Source organism: Neoarius graeffei, chromosome 27, assembly GCF_027579695.1.
Source record: "Neoarius graeffei isolate fNeoGra1 chromosome 27, fNeoGra1.pri, whole genome shotgun sequence".
NCBI classification, from domain to species: domain Eukaryota; kingdom Metazoa; phylum Chordata; class Actinopteri; order Siluriformes; family Ariidae; genus Neoarius; species Neoarius graeffei.
In genome coordinates this window covers 6,310,757-6,331,194 of record NC_083595.1, presented here as the reverse complement: position 1 = coordinate 6,331,194, position 20,438 = coordinate 6,310,757, and the positions used below count along the sequence as shown (strand labels likewise).

Genomic DNA, 20,438 nt, shown 5'->3' with positions numbered 1-20,438 from the left:
ATGTAATAGTCGGTGAGGTCACAAAGGACCCCAGGGTAACTTCTAAGCAACTGAAGGCCTCTCTCACATTGGCTAATGTTAATGTTCATGAGTCCACCATCAGGAGAACACTGAACAACAATGGTGTGCATGGCAGGGTTGCAACGAGAAAGCCACTGCTCTCCAAAAAAACATTGCTGTTCATCTGCAGTTTGCTAAAGATCACGTGGACAAGCCAGAAGGCTATTGGAAAAATGTTTTGTGGATGGATGAGACCAAAATAGAACTTTTTGGTTTAAATGAGAAGCGTTATGTTTGGAGAAAGGAAAACACTGCATTCCAGCATAAGAACCTTGTACCATCTGCGAAACATGATAGTGGTAGTTTCATGGTTTGGGCCTGTTTTGCTGCGTCTGGGCCAGGACGGCTTGCCATCATTGATGGAACAATGAATTCTGAATTATACCAGCAAATTCTAAAGGAAAATGTCAGGACATCCGTCCATAAACTGAATCTCAAGAGAAGGTGGGTCATGCAGCAAGACAACAACCCTAAGCACACAAGTTGCTCTACCAAAGAATGGTTAAAGAAGAATAAAGTTAATGTTTTGGAATGGCCAAGTCAAAGTCCTGACCTTAATCCAATGGAAATGTTGTTGTGGAAGGACCTGAAGCGAGCAGTTCATGTGAGGAAACCCACCAACATCCCAGAGTTGAAGCTGTTCTGTATGGAGGAATGGGCTAAAATTCCTCCAAGCCGGTGTGCAGGACTGATTAACAGTTACCGGAAATGTTTAGTTGCAGTTAGTGCTGCACAAGGGGGTCACACCAGATACTGAAAGCAAAGGTTCACATACTTTTGCCACTCACAGATACGTAATATTGGATCATTTTCATCAATAAATAAATGACCAAGTATAATATTTTTGTCTCATTTGTTTAACTGGGTTCTCTTTATCTACTTTTAGGACTTGTGTGAAAATCTGGTGATGTTTTAGGTCATATTTATGCAGAAATATCAAAAATTTTAAAGGGTTCACAAACTTTCAAGCACACTGTACATAAACGCAAAGAACATTTGAAGACTGAAAAAAGACTGGGTGGATTTTTTTTTTCCCCCCTGATATTCAACAGACCAGTTGGGGTGAGTCTGTGCCCTTGATTGCCTCAGACTCCTGTTCTTGACTGACAGATGTGGAACCTGATGTGGTCTTCTGCTGTTGTAGCTAATCCACCTCAAGGTTTGATGTTTTGTACACACTGAGATGCTTTTCTGCTCATCACGGCTGTAAAGAGTGATTGAGTTACTATATCCTTCCTGGCAGCTCAAACCAATCTGGACAGTTTTGGGTGATAATCAAAAAGCATAAGTCTGTCTTCCAAATTAGTGCAGAATAATTAGCTTTAATGTGGTGAAATTTAGATCTGTTATAAACACATCACACTTTTTTTTTCTTTTCTATTAGAGGGCTGTGGTTTGGTCTGCATGCAGCTGGCTCTGAGATGGAGTGATACTGATTTTTACTCTGAGGTCATGACTGTTGTGTATTAAATTTTTATTTAAATAAATAGTTAAGGGAAATATTTTTCCCTGTATATCGATAATAAGGCTCAGAGTGTAAAGTTTAAAAATGGAAGATGGCTATAGCTTTAATACACACCTCTCCTTGCCTTTGATATTTTACTTGGAGTAAAATATTTTCATCAGATGAATCCAAGGCTCCATTCTGATTCTGTACTTGAGTGTATAGATGAAGTAAATGTGTACAGGGAATGAAAAACAATGACTTGGAATATTGTAATAGTTGCGATTCATGACTAAGAGTAAATGGCTAAGTAAGCAGTGAAGCAGTTGGTGTTGAGCTGTTACACAATAATCAACAATCAGAATGGGGTGGTGTGATCAGGCAGAGTTCCCAACAGCACCGTCTGAAGTGTTTTATTCCTCTAATACCACAGCAGTTTGACAAAAATTTAATTGAACTAAGATAAAAAAAAAAAACTCAGCTTGTGAAACTTTTCTGTGCTAAAACTTTCCTGTGACCTTACAACCTTTTACAAAGTCGTCCCACCTGAGGCTTAATGCACACATTTTAAATGAGTTTATTATTAGCCTTGGATCATCTTGAGTGTCCTCTGTATTAGTCCCTGTTACTATAGAAATGATTTTGAACTCCTCCCAGAGCTGCTGCTGTAGAAAATTAATCCAGTTCGGGAATCTGACTGCTGTCTTGCTTGAATTCTTTTGTAAAATTTCACATTGATAGAATTAAAGTGCTGATGACACGTTTTTGACATCTTTGGCAATTTTTATAACATAAAAAGTAATTCCCGATGATCCATATTCACGAATGATGTGTACAAAATTCACGAAGGCGCCTATTTTACAAGTTATGATAAAAAACGCGGCTATTTGGGCAAATTTGACGGGGCTGCAGCACCCAGGAGACGAAAGAGGAGGAGGGGCTATATGACGTCAGCGAACGAATCTTCCTCCTCACTTAACAGTTTGTTGTTGATGCGAGAGGTGTTCAGTTTAGTATTATTATATGTTATTATACATATTTTATTTATATATATATATATATATATATATATATATATATATATATATATATATATAAACAATAGTTATGTCTTCGCGTTGTGTTGCCGGCTTTTGCTCCAAAACCCACAAGGATGGGGTAAGTTTATTCAAGTTTCCCAGAGATCCCAAGCTGCATGCGAAGTGGGTGAAGCAAGTCAGGCGCACTCATGACAAGTGGGAGCCCTCACCAACATCCGTCCTGTGCTCTGAACACTTCGATTTGGATTGTTTTGACACCCTTCCCAGCTTAAAGGAATCTCTTGGGTGTTCAGTTCAGCACAAACATGTGTTACTACCATCAGCAGTGCCTACAGTATTCCGGAGGGGGTCTACTAGTAGCTACGCCGGATCCAGCAGTCGCCTGGGACAAGCCGACTCCTCCAAAGACAGTCCTCCTGTCAGAACATGTGTTGAGAAACGACATAAGATAAAGGTACGTAGAGCTATAGAGTGCTCCGACATGATGCTAAAAATAGTAACTATGCGGTCTGCGCGGCCATCTTGGAAGTGACTCGCTCCAGAGCGCTCATAGAGTACACATCATAGAGTACACATTCATAATAATCATAAATGTAATCATAAAGTCGGCGTGATATCAGTCATGTATTTGCTTGTGAAAGCTTGCACTGTATTCGATGGTGTTGGATGGTTTGTTTACGTCTTCTTAGTACTAATACAAAAAAAACTGATCTATGGGTATGGGCATCATATCGCCTAGTCTTCCTCCTCACTTGCTGGTTTGTTGATGTGACAGATTTGTAGTAGCAGTTGTAGTATTTTGCCTTTGCATTGTGGTCTCTTATTGCCAAGTTGAAAGAATTTGTTTCTCAAAGCAAACACTGAGGGAAAGCTAACTTAGCCAGACAAGTAGGCTACAGATTGTCATTTGCTTACGCTGATGTAGGTTATCAAATATTTTGCTTCATTCAAGGATAAAACTAAGAAGCCATAAACTAGAAGACGTGCCTGCTAATATTATCCTAAATGTATCACGGATCAGGCATAGTCGTAAGCTTATTATGTTAGCCGTTTGCATGCTCCATTAGGAACTATGTATTCAGTGTAGCATACGGCTTACATGATATAAGCAGTGTTTACACATGCAAGACAACAATACACAATATTAAAATATTGATTCCGTAACATTTTGAACAAATACGGGTTGACCTACCAATCCTTGTTATCCAACCTTGTGGTGTTCAATGCTGGGCTGTCTGCCTGTCCGCTGTCCATCTCGGAGTCGCTCTCAGATTGCACAGTAACAGGTTCAAACCTGTATGGTTGGATGCACCCGTGTTTGTCATCACATGATTCTTCCGATCTATCCCACTCTCAACACAATTCTAGACTCCCAGAAGAGGAAGAGCTAGAGAGTTCACCAGCGTTTTCATGCGCCATTTCCATTGAGTAGAACAGCCAGTGAACCGCAGCATGTTCTTCCGCTGACGTCACAACATGGCCGCGAGCCACGGACCCAGTTTTCTTGCGCTGTGCAATTAAAAGTTGGATATTCGCGTAACAACAGCTTCTTTTCACGTAATTATAACAGAAATCTAACATGTTTGCCATGTTGTATAGTTTATTTAAGAAATTGCATAGAGTCATGTTCGTGTCATCAGCCCTTTAATGTGAGGTTGCTTTTTGAAGCACCTTTAAACTCTGGAGGAGATGAATGAAGGGGGGGAAAAAGTTGTGGTCAAAACGTCAACATACACTTCCGCACACTTCTGCATCTGAACATCAGCAGGCGTGTTTCCTGACTAAATCAGACTCGCTGCAGTGCGTTTCGAGCTTCTGGACAGCGTTCAAATGTCATCATGAGGATCTTTCAGCTTCACGTTTGTGAGTAGATTCACAAGTTTCAGATTCAGTTTGAACTTTCCATCCTGTAACTGCATTACTTTGTCTTCTGGAATATTTGTGTGGTGTTCTAATAATTTTAACCTGTATGTTTCTTAACTAGATCTACTTGTGTGCTGTGGAGCTGCAGAAGGTTTCATCGAGAAGTCGGTGAATTTGGGACAAAATGTGACTCTAAAGTGTGAGGTGTCTGTAAGTGATGTGTTCTGGTTCCTGATGAAGCCGTCAGAACCTCCAGTTTATATATTACGCTCTTACTCAGGCCAGTCCCTGAGTGCAGAATACAGTAACACGACCTTCAGCAAGACTTTCTCACTGCAATATAACAACAGTTTATTTATTCACAATATCAGTACTAATGAATTAGGAGTGTATTACTGTATTCAGACTGGGTCACCTCCCGACATCAGCAGTGGAATCAGACTTTACATCCAGAATCACTCAGCTGGTGAGGTTTTTTTTTTAAACCAAAATTAAAATATCCTTTAATAGTCGTGTTGAACAGGTTTTGAATTGAAGAAACTTTTGTTTTGTTTTAATTTGAATGTATAAATGATTTGGTTTTGGACAAATTCATTTTGAGACCGGGCAAAAACGCAAACATTTCTTCTAGTTATAAAATTATACGGTGATTTTTGAGGTCAGTGATAATGAAAATGTAATTATTTTTAAATTACAATTCCCATTATCGGAGCTGTTGTTATATTTATTGTTGTCTTACTAGTCGGCATGCAATGATTCACTCAATTCATAATTCAATTTGATTCCCAATATTTGGTTCAGGATTCGATTTTCCTATGATATTAAAAAAAAAAAATTGAAATGAAGAAAATTTTATTACCAAAAAAAAGCAATGTTTTTCCTATTCTTTTTCAACTTAAATAATACTTTTGTTTAGAAAAAAAAAACCTTTTCATTTTCTTAAGTCAATAATTATTTACCCACATTTGTAAAGGCTGAAGTAAAATATAACAGCCTGTTAATTAAAATATTTCTTTTGTAAAAAGAAAAAAAGAAAACATGAACAAATAGGCCTTTTCTTAATAAATTTATGAACATTTTGTATTTCCTCCATTTGCTGCTTCTGTTCTTTAATCTTTCAGCAGTCTGTAAAAATAGAGCTCCGATTTCTTCTTAAATCTATTTGTACAGTCAATTGCATAATCCGCTACTGTAGATCCTCTGCAGTCTGAACAGCACAACTACAGTCAGGAAAAACTGAGGTTATGCAAACTGATAATCATGATTGATTTTTTTTCATCTATTTGAATCATCATAAATTTGTATAGTGATTTATCATCACACGATACATCGTTACATGCTTAAGGAATAGCTGTTATCTTCATTCTAAAGGTTTTGTCCGTGCAAAGTTAAATAATACAAATCTCAACAGTGCTAAGAAACAGATTAAATATTATTGTACACATTTAATAAGTGTAAAATGAATTAAATCTATATTGCAGGCATCTGTGGAATTTAAGTCTGTGTAAAAAAAGTTTGACAATCCCCAGACCTTCAACCACGTCCGATATAAAACCTACAAGACAAAACATGTTTAATGTGGTTTGTTTAACATCCAAACTATTTGTTGTTTTTCAATTTGTTTTCAGAGAATCAGGGGTGTAAAATTGAGCAGTGCCAGAATCAGACAATCAGTACACCTGGAGAAACCCAGAGAAACCTCGTTCCCATTCTCACCATATTAGTAATAATGAACCTGGCTCTGGCTGTTACAGTTACAGGTGGGTTTTATTTACTGTATATTCTCATGACGTGTAAAATAAAGAATGTAGTGTGAGTATAGTTTACTCCTGCACAACTGAAAATACAAATCTGGTCTTCTGGTTGCTCGAATAGTCTTGGCATTGTCTGTTGACCTTAAATGAGATTCCTAAAAGGTTCACACACCGTATTCTGCACCATATCGAGACAGTCTATTTGTATGAAAGTGATTTCTTTTTAATTACGTGCTTGTGATATATTTCTGTAGTTATAACATGTTTACTGTGCACACTAAACCTTGTGTATGCAGTAACTGTGTACCAGATAAAATCTGGTCATATTACTGTACAATGCAGCTTCTATTAAATTAAATTATTTTGTCCTGTCTGATAGGCCTCGAATGCGAAACTACCTGTGGCTAAGTGATGTGTTTAGTCTTTATACAGAAAAAAACATAAGAAATGTATATCACATTACCATTTTACTGCTAGATATGCGTCACTGCTTAATCAGTGTTCTAATTCATATAATGTATTATTAATAGTTATTGACACACAGGGCTTGTTCATGTGTATAATAAGGACAGGCTAATGCAGTCCTGGCTCTTGCTGGGTTAACTTCCTACTTTTCCATTTTAGTTTTTACAGTTAGTCACTGCAGAAGATCTCCAAAAGCTCCAGCACAAGCTCCAGATCCTGGTTTACAACAACATCAGGACACCACCAGCCTTGTGGTAGGATAACTGCTCACTCTTTTGCTGCTTTTTTTGTTTAAACAATACTTAAAATGATTTTGTGAATCTGAAACGCTTCTGCAATCAGGACATGTGCTAAAGTCTGTTGTGGATTCTGTTTCTATGAGTGTTCTTCATTTTTCATCACTGACATGAAGAGATAAATGAGGTGTTTGAGTCACTGTAGATGTGGGCACGGTGTCGACTGTTGTGAAGACGGAAAGTCCCACATGCAAAAGATGTATCGTGCTGCACAGATCAAAATGCATTAACGTGTGTGAGAAAGTGATGCAAGTTGGTAAAACGTGTTAAAATCTATGGTATAGAGTGCCCTGATTTACTTTATTACAGTTTTGCGTTTACACTTTAGAATACATTAACAAAGCGATGAGTGCACCAGTGATATTGGAGATCATCAGTGTAAGGCAGCTTATAAAGAAAAAAACAAACATTCACTTTGTGTGCAGCTACTAACACTGGATAATACACTCATTAAAAATGGTTTAGAGGACTGAAACTTGCTCATATAAAGAGTTGATAAATTAATATGAACTGAAAATAAAGATTTGGTGTCTGTTTGGAAATAATCCTATTACTAGTTCAAGTAGAATTGCGTCCATTTAATGATTTGTACACATGCTGCAATATAAAAGGATGTAAATTAATATAGTTCTTTTTGTGTGTGTGAGAGAGAGAGGAGTATAAACATACAAAGTGAAGCGGCTGTTCTTTGACCTTACTGAGGATAAAACTATTATGGTTCAATATCTTAGTCACAGAATTGTCCGATAGAACTTAATAATTCCTGTGCTGTGGTGTTCATACAGCACACACACCGGGACAGCTCTGTTCTCGTTTCATCAGGGAACTGGCTCATACTACACTTTCATACAATTAACACACTGCATTTAAGTTTTTTTTAATCTTAAATACAACTTTAACACGTTTATTAATCCAGTCACATCATGTTATCCTTTCAGTATGCTCAGGTGCAGCATGTACCGACTAAAGGACGCATCAGGATGACCGAACTCAACAGCACATACGCACTCCTGCAGCCCGTGAACCCGTGACCCGACGCAACACGTGGACTTCACGAAGGTCATCACAGGCAGAAAGAAGCCCCGCTCTTACAGCTACTGATATGTAATGGACAATTCACACGAGTCATTTTGTAAAACCAGACGAATTGATTCACAAGCATGAACAAACCTTTTTAGACTTTTTGAAGGCCTAAATTTATAAAAGAGGCCTAAAGTGCTTTTCTGATGCTGTTCGAGTTGTGAATTAAACCTGGAGTCACTTAAGGAGACGATCTGGAAGATTTGAATAAGTGAGTCATTGGACTGAAGTGAGTCGTGATTCAGACACTTAAGGGTTCTGAGTAGAATGTCAGCCATTTTGAGAAACATAAAAAAAAGGAAGGAGGGGGCGAGCGTTGTGGTCCCGCTGGCCATGAGATTTCCCAGAATGCACTGACAGTGTTTCAGTTTAAACCCTGAGGTACTGTTATCCTGCGGTTCAACTGGCCTCGATAGTGTGGGAAGTTGCATCATTTCAGACTTCTGTGCATTTGAGCTACAAAGTTGGGAAGAAACCACAGACGTCTCCATGCCAGCTAACTGCAATGTAAAGCAATGTATAGTTAGTGTTATAGATTTAACAAATTGATCTAAAGCAAATACCTGTATACACTCATTTAAAAGTAAGAATTTGTTTGCTGAAGCTGCCATTTTGATTTGCCCTGACTTGCTAAACTCGAGGTCAAGGAGACGACTCGATGAGCTGGAATTGAGTCGAGGAACGTTTTCCTTAGTCAGAGATTAGAAATGATGTCTTTGACTAAAGGTCATCACTCAGCATTGGCGTTACACCTTTTGCTCACTTGTTCTGTTCATCCTGCAGAGTTTTGACAAGCTACTTATATTGTTCTCGTTTTCTTATTGAGCACAAGTCACACATCCTGTAAAAATATTTTTTTAAAAAAACTTAATTTATTCAATTCCCTTTGATTGTATGGAGCTACATGCAGCTCTTCAGTGACTGAACACTGGAACGTTATATGAGCGGCCAACGTGGAATGTCGTTCTCACCCCCACCTTTTGGTATCATGACGGAAAGAGGCGGAGTCAGTTAACTGGTTACTTGATTACACAACCCAAGTCCTGCCTCCCAAAGTTTGAACTGCAGCAGTGATGCAGGTAATATATTAGCATTTTCAACTAAGATTTTTAAACACTGACTTAAAATATTTTGTTTCAAGGTGAGATGAAGCAAATCTAAATTAAATGCTTTTAATGGGAAATTATACTGAAACCACACCTACTGTAACCTTTATAACTGGGAAACAATTACTCTAAACATTGCGAGTCTGTGATACGGGTATTGTTAAAGATTCGTGCATTGTGCTCAGCTCGGTCTCTTTTTTTTTTTTTTCTTTCTCTCCCTCGTCTGTGGTTTTTGCACCTCCTGCCACTGCGCAAGATTGAGTTGAAGGCAGTCTGGCCTTAGAGAAAGTGGCAGAAAGGGCTTTGCTACGTGTGAATTGTGGCTAAAGTGTATTGAGTCTCCTTTTTGAATAGTTTCTCATTCATTTCTTAATCTTTTACTGAACATGAGTTAAAAAAAAAGTGATTCTTTGAGTCAGGCTCGTTTGAACACGTCACTGAGTCGTACTCATGAGAATTCATGTTAAGTCACGTGATTCAACCACAAACTCTCCAGAATATATTAGTGAAAAGTGATAACAGTTTCTGAGAATTCTCACTTCAAAAGATCAGATTCTTAGACATGATGAGTGGAAAAGATCTGTAGTGTGTTTGGTACGAGCTTGTCCTCGAAAACCAAAGTTCCTTTTTCACAATAGCAGGTGACAGAAGCCTAACAAGTAAACTTTGCTTGGAGCCACTTATTTGTAATTTGCCAGTAAAAGTTTTATTTCAGCTAAACTTTAGTCATATGATTGATGGAGAACAGAAAAAAAGATGAATATACTGGAGATAGAGGAGGGCTGAGAAACTAAACTATTGAGATCAAACACATTGAGATTTTATGAAATCATTTTGTTCTTTTGGTCACTGTGACTTGCTACATTTCAGATAAAAAAAAACATTATCAGTTGTAACCAATTGTCTGATTTTGGATGTATATTTTTATTTCCAAATAAAATCATGTCGGTGATCTCCATGTTTTAACATCACACCTGGGTGAAATTTTACCACATGCAATTTTAGTTTATCGTCCCACCTCTCTACAATCGCCATCATATTATGTAGTCCAGTGTATCAGGAATAAAAACAAAAATACAGATGATTCAACATGTCACTCGAGCAGGAACATGACACAGAACACCATTGCGACACTAGCATGACGACTTCAAACAATTCCACAGCAGTGCACTTACTCAACGAAACCACACCCAGCGTGCTATTAACAAAGGTGAAATACATGTGTTCCGTTCTCATTTAGATTTTTCAGCAAAACAGCAGGAGTCAATAAATATTCTTCATCCTACTTATTCACAAACTGAAATTTCAGAGCGATATATACACATACGCATGGGAGGAATGGAAGTGAGAAACCTGTCTACACACAACACTGCGACGGAATGTAACGCGTGATTAGTCCATGCGGATCTTCTGATTGGTCATCCTATAGATGATGCTGTCGTAGCCCGGGTCCATGTTCCACAAGTTGTACGAGATGACGATGACCGCGAGAGCCAACGCGATCATGAGCCACAGCACGATGTTGAACACGACAGCGTATTCAAAGTTGTACTTGTAGGCCAGATTGTAGGGGCTTCCTGGGTTACTCTGGAACCAAAACAAGTCAATCACAAACACTTGGGGTTAATACGGGGCAACGTGGTTTTATTTTACTAATCCTCTTTTGGTTTTAAAAAGAAGATTCTCTGATTTACCAAAAAGGCAGAGTGCGCTTATCACCTAGAACGATATCAAAAAGGGTGCATTCATCTTAAAGCTCTAAATAGCGGGCGGCGTGTTGCAATAAGCGTTTTGAAACTCGAAGCAGTTTCTCATGGTGCTGCACTGACCACGTGTTGGACAGTCTGTGTGCATGGGCTCAGTCCATCATGGCTGTAATTAACACACTGTGCAGTGAACACGTCTGACTGTGTGCAAGCTTCTGCGTCTTATAAATCAGAAACGAGGTCAGCTTTGGTGTGGGTTTCACACGTTATCAGAGGGTGGAGAGAAACGAGTGCGCTTGTTTGTGAGAGCTGCTTGCTGGGGGTTAGCACGCTCTGACCAATGTTTCTATTTACAGCTCACTCGTTACTTCCTAGCTTTGTGGCTAGTGAGAGGTGTAAATGTTTGAGCTCTGGAAACCACCTGAACCTCACTGGGCAAAGTACCCATAATCGTGCTTTGTTTCAGTAATTCACTGCGTTAAATTAAGCACTCATGCTGAATCTGGTTAATGCCAACATACTGGCTGCCAAAGTTTAAATCAACCACCCATTGCCATGATTAGTACGACTAAAGGCAATTAATGTGATTAGAAGATAAGACACTTCCTGTCAAAGTGCTGTGCAAGCTGAGCAGAGACGTGTGGGCGGAGCTACAAAACAGTACAGACCATTGATTGGTCTGTGGTTGGTTGAAGAGAGCAACTGGACTTGCTTGAAGATTCTTGAAAACATTTCGCCTCTCATCCTAAAGGCATCCTCAGTTCTGTCTGACTAATAGGGAGTATCCAGTATTTATCCTCTCATGGATCATCATAGAATCTGAATCAGAATGCTGATGGCTGCATTGTAGGTGGCTGATAAAAGATGTCATAGACACCCACCTCTGTTCAATGATGGTCGTTCCAGGTTGACAAAAATGAACGATCCTCTCCAGCTAAGATGTCTGCCAGTTTTCTGGAAGTCCTCTTATACTCCCGCACCAGTCGAAGGGATCTCATCCCAAAGTGCGTAGAAACATATCTGTGAAGAATCTGTCATCCAGGTACATAGTAATCTGTGGTTGACCATTGATTGGTCAAATGTAAAATCAGACACGTTGACTTCACATATAGCACACAAAGGTATGAGATTCAGCCACAAAAAAACCCGCATGACTGCTTGTGTGTTTGCGCACTCACTCATTTTTGAAGATGATTAAAAGTATTGGCACCGTTGGCTGTGTTTCCTGCTTACTATCACTACACAGGAGAAAGAGCACAAGGGGGGTTTCAATAGGTCACTCAAGCAGTCATGCAGCTTGTTGTGGCTGAATCTCATATCTTTGTACACAATGTGGTATGAAGTCAGCACGTCTGTGATTGGTCAAATGTAATAATCGATGGTTGCCGCCATTTTGTAGCTCCACCCAAATATCTTTATGTGGCTCAACAGTTAAGACTCTGGGGTGGGTTTCCCAAAAGCCTCTTAATGCTAAGAGCATCTTGACTAGGAGAGTGAGTGTTCATTGTGATGCTCGCTCCACCATTTAACAATGATCTTTGTGCTGTGATGCTTTTGGGAAACTCAGGCCTGAAGGTCATGGGTTCAAGCCCCAGCACTGACAAGCTGCCACTGTCAGGCCCTTGAGCAAGCCTCTTAACCCTTTCTGCTCCAGGACCATGGTCACATACCCCGTTGTTGTAAGAGTGTCTGCTAAATGCCTTTATTGTAACGTAATGAATATCGAATGAGACGGGTGGTCTCAGAAGTGTTTATATGAATCACAAGGAGTATTTTAATACGTGTGCGTATCCCGTCATTGCCTGATAACCTCCAGAGAAACTCCTCCCAGAGTTACGACAGGAAAGTGAGACATGCTCGGCCAGGATGTGGAAAGTCCTGGAGTTGGGTTTGTCGGTGAGCCGCACCGTTTATCGCAGAAGTCAGTCCCACTCTGACGAAACCACAAAATACACATTTGACATAGTTAAGCCCCCTTTAGTGGTGAGCAGCGGTTGTATGACCTTTCAGATACCCCAGGCAGATATTTATTCACTGCTCCTTTAAGGTCACATGAGCTACATGCTTAATTCCACTGGTTCTGGAGTCTCACTAGTCAGTTTACATTGGCATTGTGTTGCTACTTCACAACTGCAGTGAGTCTGCTTCAGCGTAGGGCTCGGTGGCAAGCAAGTTCAGCGTTTTTTGTATCTGGTGCATTAAAACCACAAGCTCTTCCTCCAGGCACATGCCTAGTCTTCTAATCTCTAAATACTAAGATGATTTACCTACATAGAATCCCACAGCTCAGTGTACACAGTGAGGAAACGATAAAAGTGCAAGTTGTTAGAAATCAGTTTCAATATTCTACACAATAAATCATTTATATATAAACTGCATGTTTCTGCAATTATTTAAGGGTTAAAGTGAATATAATGTCCCGAAACCACACTTTTTTTCCTTGTACAAAGCAACAATCATGTTGACTGACCATGTGTTTTCAAACCATAGCAGATCCAAAAGGCCATAAATTAATGGAAAATCAATTAGATCAGACGATTTTCACGGAATCTTCTGATCCTGAAGGGGTGCGTGACGTCACGTGTGTAACAATCCAGGTATCGATTTTGTTCATGTGTGCAGCAGTGGTTAGACCAGTCCCGATATGGAATCAGGTTTTGGAGAGAATTCTGATAGTGACTGGGATTCTTATATGTTGGCTGAAGGGGCAGATAATTATCAAGGATATTCCAGAGTAAATGGTTCTCTTTTCAAACCCCCAAGACAAGAATCTGCCAGTTCACGACAGTCCCACTCAGCACCGATAGCGCACCACCAGCCAGAGAGAACTGGAATCACAGATGGTTAGTAGATTTTTATTCCAAGCTGGCCGATGCAAAATATCAGGAAAATATTTACATTTATTTTTTCGTGGTGCGGTTTCCATCAAATCCTGCGCTCTGATTGGCTGGAAAGCGGGTCCGTATCCTACGATACGGACCTCAGTTATGGACCTCTGGCGACTCGCTCTTTCACAACAAACATAATAGCATTTTTTGTCAACATTTCTCTTTTTTTTTTATAAGATTTATTTATAAGTATCAAAAATCTTAAATTTTTTGCCAGCATTTCTCAGGAGAATAGCATTAATTTTACATCATGGAGAGCGATAATGACCGTGTTCACAGCGAAAGCGAGTTTTACTACCCTGAGGAAGAAGAAATAAAAGAAAACATTTCAGGAGAAAGCTAAAAACCTGTAACTTGCCAACGCTGAGCAAAAGCATGGCTGAATCCTGAATGACTCAATTTTGTATAAATAGAGGACTACACAGGCAGCAAAATGTAGGGTTTTTTTTTTTTTTCCTGCCATGGAAGTGCACTTGTATACCGAGGAGGAAGCAATTTGCATTACAGCCGTGAATGAGGATTCAAAATGGCAGCATGGCTCGCCTTGGCTTTCCCTTTCGGGCGCTCTCATTTTCTGTTAGAATTTGGTAAAGAAAAAAATATTATTTACCAGCTTAAGGTCGGTCCGTATGGTGAAATACTGTGACCTCGGCCCAGAGGGCCTCCGTCAGTACTTTCAAGACCTCGGTCACGGCATTGCACAATACGAACTTCCCAGCTGGTAAATAACAGCATATGTACCTCAAGAAATATAAGCTTTAAAACATACTTAGTGTAATTATTGAAAGAAAATATGAAGTGATAATAGGGGAATCGACAAACTGTCAATGTCATTTATTAAATAACTGGGTTTCTTTTTTGCTCTAATAATTCCCATGTGGTCGTTCTGGTGGTGCTTTGTTTGCAAACCTCACCCACTGTTGCTTTAGATGAGGAGCATTTCTCAAAAAATTGTGAACCGAATGTCCTGTTGTATCGGGATTTGAACATCCAAACACAACGCAGTGCTTTCCCATCGTTATTTTTGTAAGATTCCAACAACAATGTCCAATTTCAGCGCGTAAACAAGCACAGAGTCAGATGAACCGAAATGACCCAGATAACCGGGTTTCCACACGTGACGTCATGCGAGATTAACCCTGAGGCAAGGCTGCCTTTATCCAGAAGCCATGATTTATCGATAGTTTTGTGCTTGATAATTTCTCCCCCCTGCTTTAATTAATTAATTTTGGTTGTTACTAGTAATATTCATTTTAAGGCATTACATACACTTTAAATCCTGTTCAGTTTGTGATTAAATAGGAACGAGGCTTGTGTGTATCCAGAACCAGCGTTTTAAGTGTTAAACTGTGTGTTTGTCTCTCTGGCTGGTCTTTGGTGGGGGCGGACTCTGAGGCCCTTTTTTTCCCCAAGGTATTGCATGCATGCTTTTTTAAAAAGACCCTTGCATACATCCTGAATCTTAGCAAAGTCAAATGGGTCACGGGGGATAAAGTTCAGAGCAGAGAAAATACAGCTACAAAGGACATCACATGTTTGTGATGCACAAGATGAGGGGCAGAACAAACAAACAAAAAAGCCTTCATATGGCTCTTCATAACAAGAGATTAATTCTTTAAAGCGTTTAAGTTTCACTAAAGGAGAAAGTGCAGTACAGGAGCTAACAATTTAACATTGGATTTCAATTTTAGAAATCCAAATTTATAAAGCAATCATGTCCATTTCCACTAGTCCTTCAGTCTAGAAGGCAGCGTGACCTGGCCGAGTGTTTTAGCTTCTGGTAAAAGAGAGTGGTTTTGACCACAGCTGAAAATAAACACGCCGCCTTCTTAACAGACCCTTGTGTGAACACCGTGACCCCTGTGTAAAACGTCATGCAAATATGCAGACATCAAAAGTGCTGAATTAAAAAACTCACAATCTGCTTCGCCTCCAGGATGGCGCACGACTTCCTGGTTAGCGGAGTCTCAAACATCTTCATCGTCACCACCTCCACCACCGTGTTGCTGCCATAAACGCCGAAGACATCATCAGCAAACTAGAGAACATGATGGAGATGAAGAAAGTTTGTGTATGGGTGCTGTGAGACGGCTGCCTCTCCAGTAGCTCTGTAGTTTTAGCTCTTTAAATCTCCTTTTTTCCACCTTTTTTTTTTTTTTACACTTTTCTGCTCTTCTTACGAAGACACAGTGTGTTTAACTATATAACATGGATATATTTAACTTTAACACGCAACCAGGAGCCAGTTCTCTCACTTATTCGAGAGAGGAGCTGCTGGCCCTGAAAACAATGGGATGAGCCGGGATACGACACCCCATCCTGGCCGAGCTGAGGAGGAAACCCAGGGGCTGCAAGGCTGGAGCTAAGCTAAAGGCTAGGCTAGTGGACAACCAGTGGTGCTACAAACCATCCATTCCCTCCGTTATCATGGGGAATGTGAACTCGCTGCTGAATAAAGTCGACGAACTTTCCGCTCTGAACAACCAGTGGATTTACCGGGAGAGCAGCTTATTTATCATCTTTACGGAGACATGGCTAACACACCTTATACCGGATGCTAACGTAGACCTGCGGGGATTCACTGCTGTGAGAGCCGACAGAGACACTAACACATGCAGGAAAAGCAAAGGTGGGGGACTCCTCATTTATGTGAACAACCGCTGGTGTAACCCAGGACACATCTCCGTAAAGACAGTTTTATGTTGCCTGGACTTGAAGCTGCTAGCCGTTAGCCTGCGGCCATATTATCTGCCGAGGGAGTTCAGTCACGTGATCACCATCTGTGTTTACATCTCTCCGAGGGCAGCCGCAGCATGTGAGAGGATCCACTATTGCCGCTTTTCCACTACAAACGCGGCTGAGTCGGGCTGAGCCGTGCCGTGCTGAGTCGGGCTGAGCGGGGCTGTTGGAGTTGCATTTCGACTACAACCGCGCTGAACCGTGCTGGCTGGAAGTGGGTGAACACATTGGGTGGAGTTAGCGAAAGTGGGTGGACGTCAGGTGATGTCGTTAAGCAGCGCAAACAGTGACATCAGTGAGCTTTTAAGCGGTAGTCTCACGACCCGGAGAGTAAACAATAAACATGGAGGACATGGAGTCGTTAGTGTGGCTGGTCTTGGTGCTGTGGCTTGTTGTCACCGACAACGCGGACAGATACTGGCAAGAGCGTATAGATGAGGCGAGGCGCATAAGGCTTCAGAAATTCTCGTAATTCGTAATTATTCTCCTTCCGGGTTTGCGGTGTTTACAGATCCCAGCGCGCTCGCGGGGCGTGTGTGGGCATGTGAGGACACTCCTCCTCACCAATCAGTGCACAGGGGAGTGTCTGCTCACGCCCCTAGCCTCACTCGGCACGGCTTGGCTCGCTTCAGCCCCACTCCAAAACGGTGCGAGTTTTAGGGGCTAAGCAGGGCTGAAACGAGCTGAGTCGTGCTGGTTTTTGGTAGTCGAAACGCGAGCCGTGTCGGGCTGAAGTGAGCTGAAGCGAGCTGAAGTGAGCTGAAAAAGGGTAGTGGAAAAGGGCCATCTGTCACAGCAAGGCTGCAGACACAGCACCCTGAGGCATTTATCATCATTTCTGAGGACTTTAATCATGCTACTTTGGACTCTACTTTGGCTGCGTTTTACCAGGCTGTGGATTGTCCAACAAGGAACAACAGGACAATTGACTTGCTGTATGCTAATGTGAGGGATGCATACAGAGCCACACCCCTCCCCCCACTAGGGAAGTCTGACCACAACCTGGTTCTCCTACAGCTGAAGTACACCCCCCTGGTTCAAAGGCAGCCTGCAACAACTAGCTCCATCAGGAGGTGGTCCCATGAAATAGAAGATGCCCTCAGGGACTGTTATGACATCACGGACTGGGATGTGCTGCTTAGCCCACACTGTGAGGACATAGAGGGGCTGACACACTGTCTGACGGATTACCTTAACTTCTGTGCAGACGTGGTCTCCCCTGCTAAGACTACGGTGTTACCCTAATAAGCCATGGGTAACACAAGAAGTCAAAGCTGTCCTCAACAGGAAGAAGGCTGCCTTCAGGAGCAGGGATAGGGAGGCAATGAAAGCAGCACAGCAGGAGGTAAAACGCTGCGTGAGGGAAGCTAAGGACAGATACAGGAGAAAGGTGGAGCAGAAGCTGAAGGAGAACAGCATGAGGGAGGTCTGGGAAGGTGTGAAAACCATCACAGGCCACAATACAAAGACCAGTGGAGAGGGCGAACAAGTTGAATGACTTCTTCAATCGGTTCAACCAGCCCACATCCCCCCCACCCTCTCAGCAGCCATCTCTCCTTCCCTCAACACACCTCCCCCCAGTCATAACAGCAGCCCCCCCACCACCACCTCAACACAGACTCCTCCATGCATTACTGCAGACCAGGTCAGAGGTCAACTGAGGAAGCTTCACCCCAGGAAAGCAGCAGGCCCAGACAAGGTGTGCCCCCAACTACTGAAGACCTGTGCTGCTGAACTGGGTGAACCACTCCAACGCATCTTCAACCTTAGCCTGCAGCTGGGGAGAGTGACAACCCTCTGGAAGACATTATGTATCGTTCCAGTTCCCAAAAAGAATCAGCCCAGCGAGCTGAACGACTTCCAACTGGTGGCACTCACTTCACATCTGATGAAGATGTTGGAGTGGCTCTTCCTCAGCCTCCTCAGACCCCAGGTACAACATGCCCAGGACTGCCTGTAGTTTGCGTACCGGGCAGGTGTCAGTGTGGAAGACGCCATCCTCTACCTGCTACACCGAGCCCACTCGCATCTGGATAAGGGAAATGGCACAGTGAGGACCCTCTTCTTGGACTTCTTGAGTGCCTTCAACACCATCCAGCCCCTACTGCTTCAGGACAAACTGAACAGGATGCGAGTAGACCCCTGCCTGGTCACCTGGATCTCCAGCTACCTCACTGACAGGCCGCAGTACATCAGGCTGAAGGACATCACGTCTGACACTGTGATTAGCAGCACTGGAGCACCCCAGGGCACGGTGCTGGCCCCTCTTCTCTTCACCCTGTACACAGCGGACTTCTGCTACAACTCGGAGCTGTGTCACATTCAGAAGTTTGCCGATGACACAGCCATCGTTGGGTGTATCAGTGACGACAGAGAGGAGGAATATAGGAGCCTGGTGAGGGACTTTGCTGTGTGGTGCAACAGGAACCATCTGCAGCTCAACACCTTGAAGACCAAGGAGCTGGTCATTGACTTTGGGAGGTCCAGACCAAAGTCACGACCAGTTCTGATCGAGGGAGTCGAGGTGGAGGCTGTGGATTCCTACAAGTACCTCAGGCTGTGGCTGGACAGCAAGCTGGACTGGACTTGCAACACCAAACACTTATACAGGAAGGGACAGAGCAGGCTATACTTCCTTAAGAGGCTGCGGTCCTTTATCATCTGCAGGAAACTCCTGTGGATCAGTCTGTGGTCGCTAGTGTCCTGTTTTACACCGTGGTGTGCTGGGGGGGGCAGCACATCCAAGAAGAACACATCCAGGCTGGACAAATTGATCAGGCAGGCCAGCTCTGTGGTTGGCGTGAAGCTGGAGATTCTGGCGATGGTGGCAGAGAAGAGATCTATGGACAAACTACTGAACATCATGGATGATGCCAGTCACCCTCTGCACATGGTCATCAGCAACCAGAGGAGCCTGTTCAGTGACAGAATGCTCCTTCCCAAGTGCAGGATGAACAGACTTAAACTCCTTTGTCCCTCACGCCATCAGACTGTACAACTCCTCTCTGGGGGGGAGGAGGGGGTAACAGGAGGACAGAGGACAGGAAGGAGCAGTAGCCGAGCCTAACAATAAGCAATACCGGACAATGTGCAATATAAAGTGCAATATCTCTCCTGCCGCCGCCCCCCCCCTTCCCCATCTTTTATTCTTTTTATATTTGTATATGCAAATAATTTATTTTAATTTATCTAGAAGTTTTCTCTATTTATTTTCTCTGTTTATCTGTAATGATGCTGCTGGAATCTTAATTTCCCTGAGGAAACCCACCCAAAGGGATCAATAAAGTTTTATCTAATCTAATCTAAGAAAGGGTTTAATGACGTAAAATATAAGCCGTCACTACTGGCATTAAATCTCTCCTCGTCAATCCGAGATTTGTATTTGCTGCCATCACTAAAACGTGTTTACTACAGCTGTATAACAAGTGTATATTATTTATATATGCAATGTGTACAAGAGTGACGTTGCTACAGAGCCTCTACGCAAGTGAAAGTCAGTTTACAACCAATTTATTTTTTTACTCTTTTCTGACACTTTCAAAAGGTGTTTGTGGTGAACGTGATGGTGCACAGGTGCAGGTTTAGGAAGAGTTTCCCCCATTTAACCACATGCAATAGGATCTGTTTGCTGAAAACGTGTGGTGTGGTTTTTCACCTTCTGCAGCGCAGCTACCAGAATCTGCCGGGCGTCCTGGAACTGAGGGGAGTCTGTGTTCCCAAGACTCGGAGGATTTCAAGCAGATTTTCTTCAGAGCTGTTGCAAAAATCAACATCTCTCATAGACCCATCCAGCTGTTGTCGTAAAAATCAAAGTGAGGCTCCGCCCCAAAACAGCACGTGTACTACGTACATACACAGGGTATAGTGAGTACAAGGAGACCCTATTAATGAATACGAGCAGTAGCCAGACATGTGTATGCAGTAAGCCTGCTGCAGCGTCTTATCATTTTGGCTTGTGAACATGCGTGTTAACGATACCATAAACATAAAAGGATGG

General features: G+C 42.0%; 1 protein-coding gene and 1 pseudogene across 1 annotated transcript; one reads left to right on the top strand and one right to left on the bottom strand.

Annotated features, from left to right (window-relative positions):
• Window positions 1-2,672: 2,672 nt before the first annotated feature.
• LOC132874778 (uncharacterized) lies at window positions 2,673-10,060 on the top strand. The gene is made up of 5 exons (XM_060911174.1): window positions 2,673-4,407; window positions 4,529-4,873; window positions 6,036-6,167; window positions 6,786-6,880; window positions 7,861-10,060. The coding sequence occupies exons 1-5, from the start codon at window positions 4,383-4,385 to the stop codon at window positions 7,951-7,953; spliced, it is 690 nt and encodes a 229-aa protein (XP_060767157.1). The 5' UTR covers window positions 2,673-4,382; the 3' UTR covers window positions 7,954-10,060.
• LOC132874789 (renin receptor-like) overlaps window positions 9,789-20,438 on the bottom strand; it is a 38,675-nt pseudogene continuing 28,025 nt past the window's right edge.

What these genes read in the sequence shown, in the direction of transcription:
- LOC132874778 (XM_060911174.1), top strand. Translation starts at nt 4,383, where the DNA reads ATGAGGATCTTTCAGCTTCACGTTT. An exon ending in CATCCAGAATCACTCAGCTG is followed by an intron (nt 4,874 to 6,035) that starts GTGAGGTTTTTT and finishes ATTTGTTTTCAG; the next exon opens with AGAATCAGGGGTGTAAAATT. An exon ending in AGGACACCACCAGCCTTGTG is followed by an intron (nt 6,881 to 7,860) that starts GTAGGATAACTG and finishes TTATCCTTTCAG; the next exon opens with TATGCTCAGGTGCAGCATGT.